The sequence below is a fragment of the Melanotaenia boesemani genome, chromosome 5 (genome assembly GCF_017639745.1).
Source record: "Melanotaenia boesemani isolate fMelBoe1 chromosome 5, fMelBoe1.pri, whole genome shotgun sequence".
NCBI classification, from domain to species: Eukaryota; Metazoa; Chordata; class Actinopteri; order Atheriniformes; family Melanotaeniidae; genus Melanotaenia; species Melanotaenia boesemani.
The window spans coordinates 8,445,011-8,457,463 of record NC_055686.1 but is presented as its reverse complement, the minus strand read 5'-3'; the positions used below and the strand labels follow the sequence as shown (position 1 = coordinate 8,457,463).

Sequence of the window (12,453 nt, the reverse complement as noted above, 5' to 3'; positions counted from 1 at the left end):
GTCAGAGTTGCCATAAAAAAAACAAAAAAAAAAACTATCCAAGACATACAATCAGGGAGTCTAACTCCCTTTCCAACCCCTTTTCCAGGTATAAAAAAATCTAAAAGCCGTTCTATTACTTACTGGATCCTTCGATCCATCTGTAAAAATCTGTAAGTGCCCCTTCCAGCATCGCTCCAGCCGTGATTGAGTCAGTTCTACCACATCCCTTGAAGTAACTCTCCTGTAGGAGCCATATGTTGGGTTATTTATTTCCCACTTGAAGTATGTGTGCACTTGCGCAGTGACACCACCGGTGATTGTGGGTGGCACTTTGGGTGTGTTGAGGTTATTAATTAGTGCGCTCACCTGTGTTGGTTTGGGGCCTGGAGCATGGAGACAGGGTGAGCTTGAGCTGAAACTTTCTATTAACCGTCATTGTCACTGTCATTGTATAATATTAACATCAGTTAAATGCATTATTTTCATACAACCGTATACATCCTAAAGCTCATTAAACATAGTGTATGCTTCTTGAGATTGAGATATGGATGTAAAACAATAAAGCATTATGACATGTGCACTTTTAGCATGACGCGTTTTGGATAAAACCTCAAGTATCAGCCTGTTGCAGCGTTGTAAGGTTAAGATTAAAGTTGGTGCGCCGCAATATCTCCTGTCGCTGTGAAGTAGATGCAAATCAACAACGTGAACTGGTCCCAGCCATGATGGAACAGTGGACCAGAAAACCGGAGGACGGGCATCCAGATCACCAACACCTGCTTCCTTAGCAACACTCTTCAGCTGCTCTCAAACGTTTGGTGTGGTAATAAAAGCTTCGCTGCACACTCTCAAAGCCTTTGACTGAATTACATCCAGTTTTTTTAACACAGACGGAGCAGCCGACCCATAAGCTGCACAGCCATAATCTAAGACAGATCTTATACTGGCCCTGTATATCATCAGCAGTACCTCAGTACTAGCTCCCCAGTCAGACCCTGTTAGACATCGAAGGACATTAATAATCCTTCCACACTTCACACAAAGTTTCTCAATGTGAGCCTTCCAAGTTAATCTCTTATCTAGCCACATCCCCAAAAATTTGATCTGCTTAACTCTCTCAAGATCCACACCATAAATCTTCAAACCTACATCCCAAACAAACTTATGCCCAAACACCATGAACTTAGACTTGTTAGTAGAGATTTTAAAACTCCAATCGTCAGCCCAAGCACATATTTTCTCCAAAGCTCCCTGAACTTGCTCCATAACATATTTCAAATTCCTACCCCTTTTCCAAATGGCACCATCATCAGCAAATAAAGATAACCTAAACCCTGTCCCTAAACCACTGAACATACCATTTACCAGAACATTAAACAACACAGGGCTAATGACACTCCCTTGGGGGATACCATTTTCAACCTCTACCTCCTCAGAGAGTACCTTTGCCACCCTCACTTATATTGTCCTATTATTCAAAAAGTCCTTGATCCAATTAAACATTCTCCCACAAATCCCAGCATCACACAGTACAATCAACAGCCCATCCCTCCATAGCATGTCATCAAGACAGCATCCATAGTCGATCGACCTTGCCTAAATCCCTAAATCCACTTTGGTAAGGCACAAAATACTCACTCTTCTCCAAGTGCTGAACTAACCTGTGCGTAACCATGTGCTCCATTATTTTACACATAACTTAGGTCAGGGCTATTGGCCTATAAGAACCCGGATCGCTAGCCTTTTTCCCCAGTTTAACAATCAGGATAATAGTGGCATGCTTCCATTTTTTTGGTAATAATAATAATAATACATTTTATTTAAAAGCACCTTTCAAAACACCCAAGGACACTGTACAAAGAACATTAAAATTGTTAAAAAACAATAAGTACAAAACAAACATTAAAACGGTTAAAAACAATAAGTAGAAAACAAAACAAAACGGAACGGAGGACAACATAATGGTGATTGACTAGATGGCATAGGACTGTCTGCCTGGTAGACAGCCATCTGTCCACGCCGTGTTACACATAGCAAAAGTTCTACCAACAAGATTTGCCCCGCTTGTTTGAACAGCTGACATCGTAACCCATCCTTTCCTGGGGAGGTATTTTTCCCTTGCCTTATTGCTCTTTTTAGTTCATCCAGTGAGAGGAAAACAATCAAACCTGAGGTATCCACACTGAACTCCAGCTTAGCCAGGTTCTGTGCCACAATTTCCTCTTTTCTCCTCCTACTTTCCACAGTTGAATTACTAGAGCAAGGCACCTTCTGAAACTGTCTCACCAACACACTGGCCTTATCTCGTTTACTCACCGCTTGTCCAGTCTCACACTGAAGGACAAGAACTAACATCTGTTTTTGTTTTCCAGTCATTTTATGTACCAAATTCCAGAGAACTCTAGCAGGTGTTCTCGAGCCTAAATTTTCACAATAAGACCTCCACCCTAGCTTCTTTAATGATATGTCTAGCTTTAGCACTCAATATCCTGTATTCAGTAATACAGTGGTCCATAGGATACTTCCTCAATTTCCTAAAAGCTCTTTTCCTAGCCTGGACCGCCTCATTACAATCCTCATTCCACCAGGGAACTATTACACTTCTTCTACAGACCTTCTTCTTGGGAATAACCCTAACTGCAGCCAACTATATGGCAGCAGCGAGGGACTCATTCCATTGATCCACACCCAAATTACTGTCTATAGTACACAGCTCCCTGTAAACAGCTCCTCTGTACTCCAAAAAGTTCCCCCTCTGTTAATTAAATCACTGATAATCATGATCACTTCCCATTGTGCTACGCTCCAGCACATCCCAACTCCCAACCAAGGCAAGCTCCGACGAAGCTAATATCAATGGAAGATGAACACATCTGACCAACCCCAAACCTTGTAGGCCACCCATCATTTAAAACAACTAAGTTATATAAATCCATTAATCCTCCACCATTCGACCATTCCCATCAGTCAGCCTACTTCCCCACAACTCACCATGAGCGTTCAGATCCCACACCCAAATAACTGGACCACTAATTTCATCCATAATATCCATAAAATAACTTCTCTCCAGGCAGTTAATTGAAGACTATGACACATAGTACAGAGATTTAGTGATGCACAGTGAAGTAAGATGGTTGTCACTTGGAAAGGTGCTGGAGCGATTTCTAAGCCTCCTTCCTGAAATTTGCACTTTCTTGGACAGCAAAGGGAAACACCTGCCAGAGTTGAAAGACCCAGATTGGATCGTGTAGCTGGCCCTCCTTACAGACATCACCTGTCACCTAAACACTCTCAACTTGCAGCTCCAAGGGAGAGACAAGCTTCCCAGTGACATGGTGAAGGTAATCAGGGCATTCCAAAACAAAATAACTGCTCTGTGGATACCTGACAGAGAACTCATCCACTTCCCAAAACTCAGAGCAACAACCACTAGTGACCCATCTCTGCAGCAGCACTTCAGCTCCACAGGTTTTGTTGAATTTTTGGAGGAGCTGCCAATCAAAGCATGACGAGCCGAATGTGGCTCCCGAGCCGTGCAATGAGTATGACTGCTAGGCTTCTTTCTTCAATAAAACATATTCAAACCGCTGCGTGTTTAATCTCCTTTCATCTCCTCCACACTGCTTTCTTGCAATAGATGGTGTCTGTACAACATGATGAGAAACTGCTGTTCTTTTTTAGCTTTTTAGAATCTGTACCAACTCTGGTGATCTGGTTTACCAGATGTAAAGAATATTAACACTGACTGTAAAACCTGATTGAGTATGGAAAGTCCTAGCGTTCTCCTCTCATCAGCCATCTTCTTTCCAGATGTCTCAAAGGTCATAACCAGTAAAGCAGGGGAGGCTTCCATCATCGCCCTCACCTACACCAACACACAAATCAAAATTAAAAAGAAATTTAGAGTTAAAATCATGGCGGATCATTTTCATCATAACATAGAAAATAAAAAGTACTCAACACAAACTATACATGTAGTCAGAAATTTCACTGTCTAAATATTTTCTCTTATACAATGTGTGTAGAGGTAAAATGCATGAAAACACACTTTACCTTGGAGAGGCCCTGTCTACATAGCTCAGTACGTTTTACTCAGTATTACACCTGCTGTGTAATGATTAAGGATGTAAAGCTGCAGAAAGGTGAAAGAGGCCCTCAATAACCTAAAGCAGAGGAATGAGATAAAGATAGAAAAAAAACATAGATTTAATTCTGTGGAAAACATTACAACAATAACATGCTATACTAAATTGAGGTATTTGCAAATGTTTAACCCAACGTCTTTGTTTTGCTATGTCAGTAACTTTGAAACTACGATAAATGGTAGTGATAAATATACATATCTTTGGCGATGAGCTATCATAATCTCCACATGCTAAATGAAAAATATTAAATGTTGAAAGACAGTGGATACAATTGCCATTCATGGTCGTATTCGCCGAACTCTGCCCGTTCTAACCTGTCAATGTGTGGCAGAGTGATAAAAAGGCAACAGGGTTAATTCAGAGCAACAGAAACAAAGATAAGCCCAGCTACAAAATATGGCCGTGGCATATCATTTGAAACACAAGTACAACAGCCATTATTTTACTGCCAAATGTATTATAATAAAGAAGTAAAAATATACAAAATATAAAAACATTTCCCGCCCAAACTGTCCTTTCGCCTGGATCCTAAAATAGCCTCGTGTAATTAGAATAAAATATACCATCATGAATAAAACAAACTAAACTAAAAATAAAATAACTATAAAATATAACTTCTGTGTCAAACTCAAGCCCTGCGGGCCACAGTGAATTAATTATTTTTGGCCCACATGATCATATATTATCTGTATCTGTATGTGATCGCTTCATTTCCTGTTTCTCTAAAATCAGAATCACAAAAACGGCCTCTTCACGCTGAGTTTAATTCTACGTTTTTCAGCAGAAACTGAGAAAGATCTGCATAATAAAAGACTGAACTTGTTGTTAATCAAACCTATAAAGTAGTTGACATAAGAAGCAGCATGAGTGATAGGAGTTTATTGAAAGTCCAACAAACTTTTTTTTGACACATTTTGACACTTCATGTGACGATTTCCTGTGTTAGATGGTGTGATAGTTTGTCAGCTTTAACTTACAGGAAGACAGCATTACAGCAGTATGGCGTTCACGTCCCTCAGCCTCTTGATCTGTAAGTAATTATTTCTCATTGTTTTACAATGTTTTACCTTCTGCTTATCAGCATGTTCATCTACATCCTTATTGATGTTTGATCATGTTTTGAAAGTTTACTCTGAACAATCAGATGGCAACAAAGATCAAAGCTTGTTCTGTATGTTGGCATCTTTTCTAATAATTATTGACAGATTTCTAAGTTTCTCATGTGGATATTTATTTTTTTATTGTTTCTGGCACATTAAACCTAAAATGTTGTTTTTGTCAGACAAAGCCAAACTTTCTGATTTCTTTACTTGTTTAAAATGTTGTAATAATTGTCAGTTTAAACTTTAAAACACATTTATTTTGGCTGTTTGGTTCACAGTTACATTTTGTTACATTAAAGCAAGTTTGTAATTTGTTTTTATTTAGTTAATTTATTCCTTCTTTTTCTGTTTTAGTTCAGCTCATATTCTAGTCTATCTTCCTGTTTTATTTTGTAGAGGTAGCACCCTTGTTTATTCCGTTGTCCTTACTTCCTGTTCTTGTAACACACCTGCTCCTTGCTTGTAATTTTCCCCTCTAGTGTATAAATATATTTTCCAGGTTTTCCTGTGTTCAGGATAGGCTATTAATGTTCTCAGCACTTCTTATTTACTAGGACTTTCCCACACAACCATCTCTAGGGTTTACAGAGAATGGTCTGAAGAAGACAAGATATTCAGTGAGCAGAAGTCGGGACCAGAATGTCTTGTTGATGTCAGAGGTCAGAGGAGAATAGGCAGACTGGTTGGAGATGATAGAAAGACAACAGGAAGTCCAAAAGGCACTGGTTCCAACCAAGGTCTGCAGAACGGCATCTCTGAACACACAACAAATCCAACCTTGAAGCAGATGGGCTACAGCAGCAGAAGACCACACCAGGTGCCTCCTGTCAGCTGAGAACAGGAAACTGAGGCTACAGTTCACACACACTCACCAACACTGGACAATAGAAGATGGAGAAACGTTGCTGGTCTGATGAGTCTCCGTTTCAGCTCCACATTCAGATGCTAGGCTCAGAATTTGGTGGAAACATCATGAAAACATGGATCCATCCTGCACTAAATCAACGCTTCAGGCAGCTGCTGGTGTAATGGTGTGGGGGAGATTTTCTTGGCCCTATTTGGGCCTCTTAGTACCAACATGGCCTGGTTTAACCACCACTGCCTACCTGAGTATTGTTGCTGACCATGTCCATCCCTTTATGACCACAGTGTAGCATCTTTTGATGCTACTTCCAGCAAGATAATGCACCATGTCACAAAGCTCAGATCATCTCCACCTGTTTTCTTGAACATGAGAACGAGTTCACTGGACTCCAATGGCTTCCACAGTCACCAGATCTCAATCCAACAGAGCAGCTTTGGGATGTGGTAGAACTGGAGATTCTCATCATGGATGCAGCCAACAAATCTGCAGCAACTGTGTGATTCTAACCAGCGTTAGCATATTGTATAATATTGCTAATGAGTACATAGACCCACATTACAGAATGTCACTACTGAATACATCTTTGATGTGAAATACTCCAGTCATGCCTACATGACTGTTGCTATCGGCCAGGAGGAGATGTCTTCAGGTGGTGTCCAACTTTCACTGAGTATTTTGACCCTAAACCACAACGCCAAGGAAGGCTTCCAAGTAAATCCTCGTACTTGGAAGCCTTTCTTTCATATGCCTCCTCTCAACCATCTTCCCATGGGACTGTCAGTTCAATCAAAATGATTTTTTTTTTTTGCTTCCTCTGACCACAAGACCAGGTCAGGCCTCAGTGATGTTTGCACGTGCTGGGGGAAGACTAGTCTTCTTCCCTGGTCAACCCTCATTTCCCACCATTGTGCTGATTAGAGAAAGCCCTTCTTGATCTTCCTGGGGGCTGGTGGTTTCCGCCCTTCCCTAATAAACTGTATGGATGGTGTAGGTCTCTCGGTGATTCGCCGCTATTTCAGTCTTTCCCGCTCTAAGGTGTCGGCCAAGGCACGGAGAACTTTGTTGTGCCGCCATCTGTATCTTCCCTGGCTAAGAGCAATCCTGCATCCTGCCAGTATGTGCGCCATGGTTCCTCTCCCTTCACACAGCCTGCACAGTGGATCCTCCCTCTCGCCCCATCTGTGGAGGTTTGTTGGTGATGGAAGGGTGTCATACACTGCACTGAGCAGGAACAAGATGCGAAAGGGTGCCATTCTCCAGAGTTCAGGCCAGGATATCTTCCGCTTTGGCGGATCCCACTTTGTCCAGGCTCCTTGAGAACCAAGCTCCATTGTCCTAGACCTCCTCCTCTCCTCCTCTAGGTGCCGGACCTCGGTTTGGATCATATCTCTCCTCCGCCTTGGGTCTGCTTTACCCTACTGCTGGAAATGAGTGGATCCAAGACAATGCCTCCCTATGCATGGGTTCCAGATGATGTCCTTCAGCTTCAGCGCACTTGCTACTTGAGACACTGATGCAACCCCTACCCATTTGCATCCTGATCTCGTTGTGACATCTGCATTTCTGACCTTACCATCGCTGGAATCTAGATACATCATCGCAACCCGCACTTAGCCACCTTGAACTCTTCAACCACTGATGACAGGGGTAGTTGTAACTGACCAGACCTAGTGTATAGCCCCACTGATGTGAAGCTTGGTGGAATTCATAGCCACCTACGAAGATGCTTTTTCTCTCATTTCTCCACTCTTTCAACTGCTGTCATGGGCACTTTGTAGATTGTCAATAGCCATATCAATCTTGGTAGCAGACCATGCTGGAAGAGCCAAGCCTTGAACTTGCCTGGTAATTCTGACTTCTCAATCTTCCTCAGCCATTCATCTGCCTGTTTCTCTGTTCTGGAAACAACGTCATTAATTCCTGCATTGTTTGTTTAAACAATCAATCATTTAATTACAGAAAAACCTGCATTTAACACCTCAGGGCAAACTCTAACCCTAACAATCAATAGCTCACAGAGAAAGAAATCCTGACTGAAACATTCTCTCTCAGGCTGCTTCTCTGCAGCCACTGCTTCTGTGCAGATGAACGTTGCTCCCGACCGGTCTCAGTTCTTTCGATATGACAGTGTCACTCTGAGATGTGTGGGGAACTCCAGTGGATGGATAGTGAAGAGGAACACAACATCCCAGACTGCTCAGACATGCCAGTATGGCTGGGAACGCGGGTCCTCCTGCATCATCGACGATGCTTACCCACAAGACACTGGAGTGTACTGGTGTGAATCTACAGGAAGAGCAAGCAACACCATCAACATCATAGTAACCGGTAATACTACATGCATGTTTCTGTCAATTTTATTGGTGGTACAAAATAAAATGATGTAAATTCTTAATTCAAATTTACATTTTAGCTCATGGTGTGATCCTTAAGAGCCCTGTACTTCCTGTGATGGAGGGAGATGATGTTCCACTTCATTGTTCCTACAAGGAAGAGGATGATGAATATGCAACATCAAACTTTGCTGCCAGCTTTTACAAAGATGGTGCTTTCATTGGGAGAGAAGAAGCAGGGAAGATGACTCTGAGAGCAATGTCCAAGTCTAAACATGAAGGTTTCTACAAATGTCAGCATCCTTCTGGAAGATATTCACCACAATCCTGGCTGACAGTAAGGGGTAAGGCTCTGATTCTTAATCTTAGAGGTTTTGGTTGCCATTAAAATAAAATTGGCAGCATTAAAGGGGTAGTGCACCCAAAAATGTTTTTTGAGCTGTAAACAACACAGAATTACTATATTATATGTAATCAAAACTACATATACTGTTGATGAAATTGGTATTTAATTAAAAACAGGATTTTGTGGGTAAAAAAAATAGCCCATAATGCTCTCTACAGGGTTAAACCAGGTTTTGTTTTTCATGACATAGAGAGGTTATCTACATGACGAGAAAATTTTAAAAATTCCACGGCGCCTACCTCCAGATATATATAACAATAATGCAATTTATTACATCTTTAGTTTAAACATATAATTCAAATTATTTTATTATATTAGTAATATTTATGTTATTATAACATAATATATTTATAATATTTAATTTAATAATAAAATTAATAACTTTTGTAAGAAACCAAACTGTTTGTAAATCCATCAAGATTTCAGTGAAATAAGAGTATTTATGTTTGTGCCGCTTACTCACTTTCCACAGATCTGGCGAGAGAGCAATGTGTTATGTGACATGAGGTAGTCCAACAAATACGAGCAGAGGTATAGCATCCAATATAAGTGGTTTATTTAGATGGGAATAAGTTTTTAATCCTAAGAAAACATTCACTAGTCCTGGTGCCATCTCTGGATAATCTGAAAGAAAAAGACAAAAAGGTTAAAAAGATTTAAAAAAAAAAAAAAAGAAAGAAAAAGAGAGGCCTACTGATGGGGAACTTGCCCTATTTTAACTTAAAACCCAAAAGAACACCACCACATGCTCCTCCACACTCAAACACGCATACACAAACCCCAAAGTGATAAAAGAAAGTAATCACAAATAAATGAAGGGCCAGAAAGTCAACCTGTATGTGCTGCAGACTTGGTATTCTCTGGTCATGGCTCTACCTTTTTTATAGCCGACTACCAGGCCAGGTGAAGGTAGTCATTTAATTGCAAGTGCCAGGCAGAGCTAAGAGACCAACCTGAAAAGCTGGTACTACTACATTTATATACATATTTATGTATCTATTTATATACTGTAAAAAGTCACGCTGTCAAACCAGATACTTTACATATTATTATTTATTGTGTGGGTGTTAACTTTTTTTATTTCACCTGCATGCTTCTGCTTACTGCACCTGTACTGCTGCAACAAAGCAATTTTCCTACGGAGTGACTAATAAAGGTTTTCTTATTTTATTATTATTTTCAAATTCTTATTTGGTGGGTTTTAATTAATAGTCCTGATTATGATCCTTTTAACCCATTAACAAAACATTTCTTAAAAAAAGGTAAAATCCTGCAGATTAAAAAATAAATGTAAATGTAAATTTACTATTATGTACCTGGAATAAGTTATTATCTTAGTATATTGTCTTATAATGAGAACATCACACTAATTAGTTTTATTTATTTAATTCTAGCCAAACCCCAGCTTGATCTTTACACCACTCCTCCTCCTCCTCCTCCTCCTCCTCCTCCTCCTCCTCTCATATCTTGGACCAGGCTGATTTGTAGCATTCCGCTCTTCATCTTCTACAACATCATACTCATCTTCTGTATTTATAGATACTGCAAGTGGGCAAGAGGTAAGAACAAGTAAGAGAACCTTTACAGAACAAAGTTGCAAGAAAAATAATTTAACTTACTGTGCTGGTGAGAAAATTCTCTTTTGAATGTCAAGACTTTGGAAACGTCCTGATGCAGCAACAAAATCATCAGTCATTAACCCATCCATAACTTCAAGTGCAGCTTTTACTATTCTTTCTACCTTATTTAGTCTTTATTCGACTCTTTCTATTCTTGCCTTGTTTTTTTTTTTGTTTTGTTTTTTTATTACTATTGTAATATTTTACTGTACATATTTTACCTTTTCATCTTTAAATATTTTAACTTTCCAACTTACTTGCTCCTACATGCATAACTGTGAAAAGTGAAGTTCATACAAACACAAAAAACGTAATTACTAATAATCATGTATGTTGTTTTATAGCACATGAAATAAAGAATCTGGAAATTAAACAAAACAATATTTTAAGCATTTCCCTTCTTACTGACTTCAAAGCTTCCAATGTAGCAAAGTAGCCCCACATCATGATACTCCCGCCGCATCACAGTTTGACATTCGTGTGAACTTTTATAGGCTTGTCCATTTATACCATAAAGTCCAGCTTTTAGCTAAGATGTGTTGTTCAACATCCAGGAGGTCTTGTGCTAATTTAAAACATGCCCCAGGGTTGCATTTCAAAGCAGTTACCTCCTTTTTATCCTTCTGTTAACACTATGGGTGGGACTTTAATGTGTTAAATATAAGTAATTAATTATAATAAAAAAAAGAAATAAACAAATAATGCTTTAAGAAATTAATGCATTTAATCTCAGTTTGAACTCCAAACAACTTTTTGTCAGTGCACAAGTTCTGGTACACTAATTAAAATGAGACATACATGAGCTGGCTAAATCAGAGTTGCTAAATTAACTTCTTTGGCGCTTTATTTACCGAGATTTTGGACCCATGTAGTGACTCTGTGAAAGATGCAACTAGCGACAAATCTAGAGACTTTTTCTGGTGTTATTGGAGATTTTTAGAAACTGACATGAAAGCATGTTTACATCTTCTCAATGAGAAGCACTTCCTCCTCCATCCATTAACCCAGCTGCAGTCAGAGCAGGTTCAACTCTGTTCCAGGACCAGACTGAAAATGAAACATGTAAAGCTGCTGCTGGTGGATCCCGGCCTGCCTTACTGTCAGATATTAATACTTATTAAAGAATGTGGATGAAAAAAAATAAAAAAATGAAAGTATGTTGTAGACTCTTAATCAGAGAACAGCTGCAGCTGCTAGTAAAGTACTTAAAATGACACTCTAACTATAGATCTGTTAATTTTGGGCCAATGATTGTTTCTATTTCTTTTTCTACTGTTTAGAATTGAAATGCAATTAAATGCATTTTTCCAGACATTACTAGAGATTGAGTTTACTATATTGCTGTGTATTATTTTAATCAGTCGTCCACTAAAAGCCATCTAAATTTTAGAAAAGGTTGCCTTTTGGGGTAAATATTGTTATGTGATTAAAATGTGATTGACTGGGATTGATTAATTAATTAAAAAGCCTCTACTTAATTACTTTTTTAAATTATGTCCCACCCCTAATTACCACCATTTTTATTAATATCAGATAGATTTTCTTTGTAAAAGCAGTCTGTGCAGATGTTTCTACGTTAGCTTTCAGCTCTTTCAGCTTCTTCCAGGACATTTTGATGTCTTGATTGTTTTTTCTCTCTTTTTTTTTTGTTTTTTACTTAAGAGCAGCAACACTGCTGAATTTTCTCACTTTATTTGGTAAAGTTTATCTTGTTATGGATTGATGGTTGAAATATAATGACATTAAAGTTGCTGGTAAAGTGTTTTACAGTAGCCCTGAATGCACAAACTTAGATGTTTTTTCAGTTTTACTGATCACTGTAGTTCCTGTTTGCTCTGATGAGAAAGAAAACCGAGGCTCGACATATTTATATATATATTCATGGGGTTTACAATATTGTCACTGATGGGAGGATGAAAATGATGAAGAGGAGCAACAGTTGGTGCTAATATTAAATAAGCTTGTTCATATAATAACAGAAGTAAGGCAATATCATTTCA

At 39.1% G+C, this 12,453-nt stretch overlaps 2 protein-coding genes and 1 long non-coding RNA gene across 3 annotated transcripts in view; 2 read left to right on the top strand and 1 right to left on the bottom strand.

Moving 5' to 3' along the window:
* Positions 1–12,453, top strand: part of LOC121640165 (myelin-oligodendrocyte glycoprotein-like) — a 123,208-nt gene that overhangs the window by 32,267 nt on the left and 78,488 nt on the right. The gene's annotated exons all lie outside the window — the stretch shown is intronic.
* LOC121640182 lies at positions 5,108–10,954 on the top strand. The gene is made up of 4 exons (XM_041985888.1): positions 5,108–5,157; positions 8,148–8,445; positions 8,531–8,783; positions 10,252–10,954. Exons 1-4 carry the CDS (start codon positions 5,127–5,129, stop codon positions 10,405–10,407), a joined length of 738 nt encoding a protein of 245 aa, XP_041841822.1. The 5' UTR covers positions 5,108–5,126; the 3' UTR covers positions 10,408–10,954.
* Positions 8,292–9,507, bottom strand: LOC121640221. The gene is made up of 3 exons (XR_006010406.1): positions 9,298–9,507; positions 8,502–8,578; positions 8,292–8,381 (listed from the first exon to the last, which is right to left on the bottom strand). It is a non-coding gene; the product is annotated as an uncharacterized LOC121640221 (long non-coding RNA).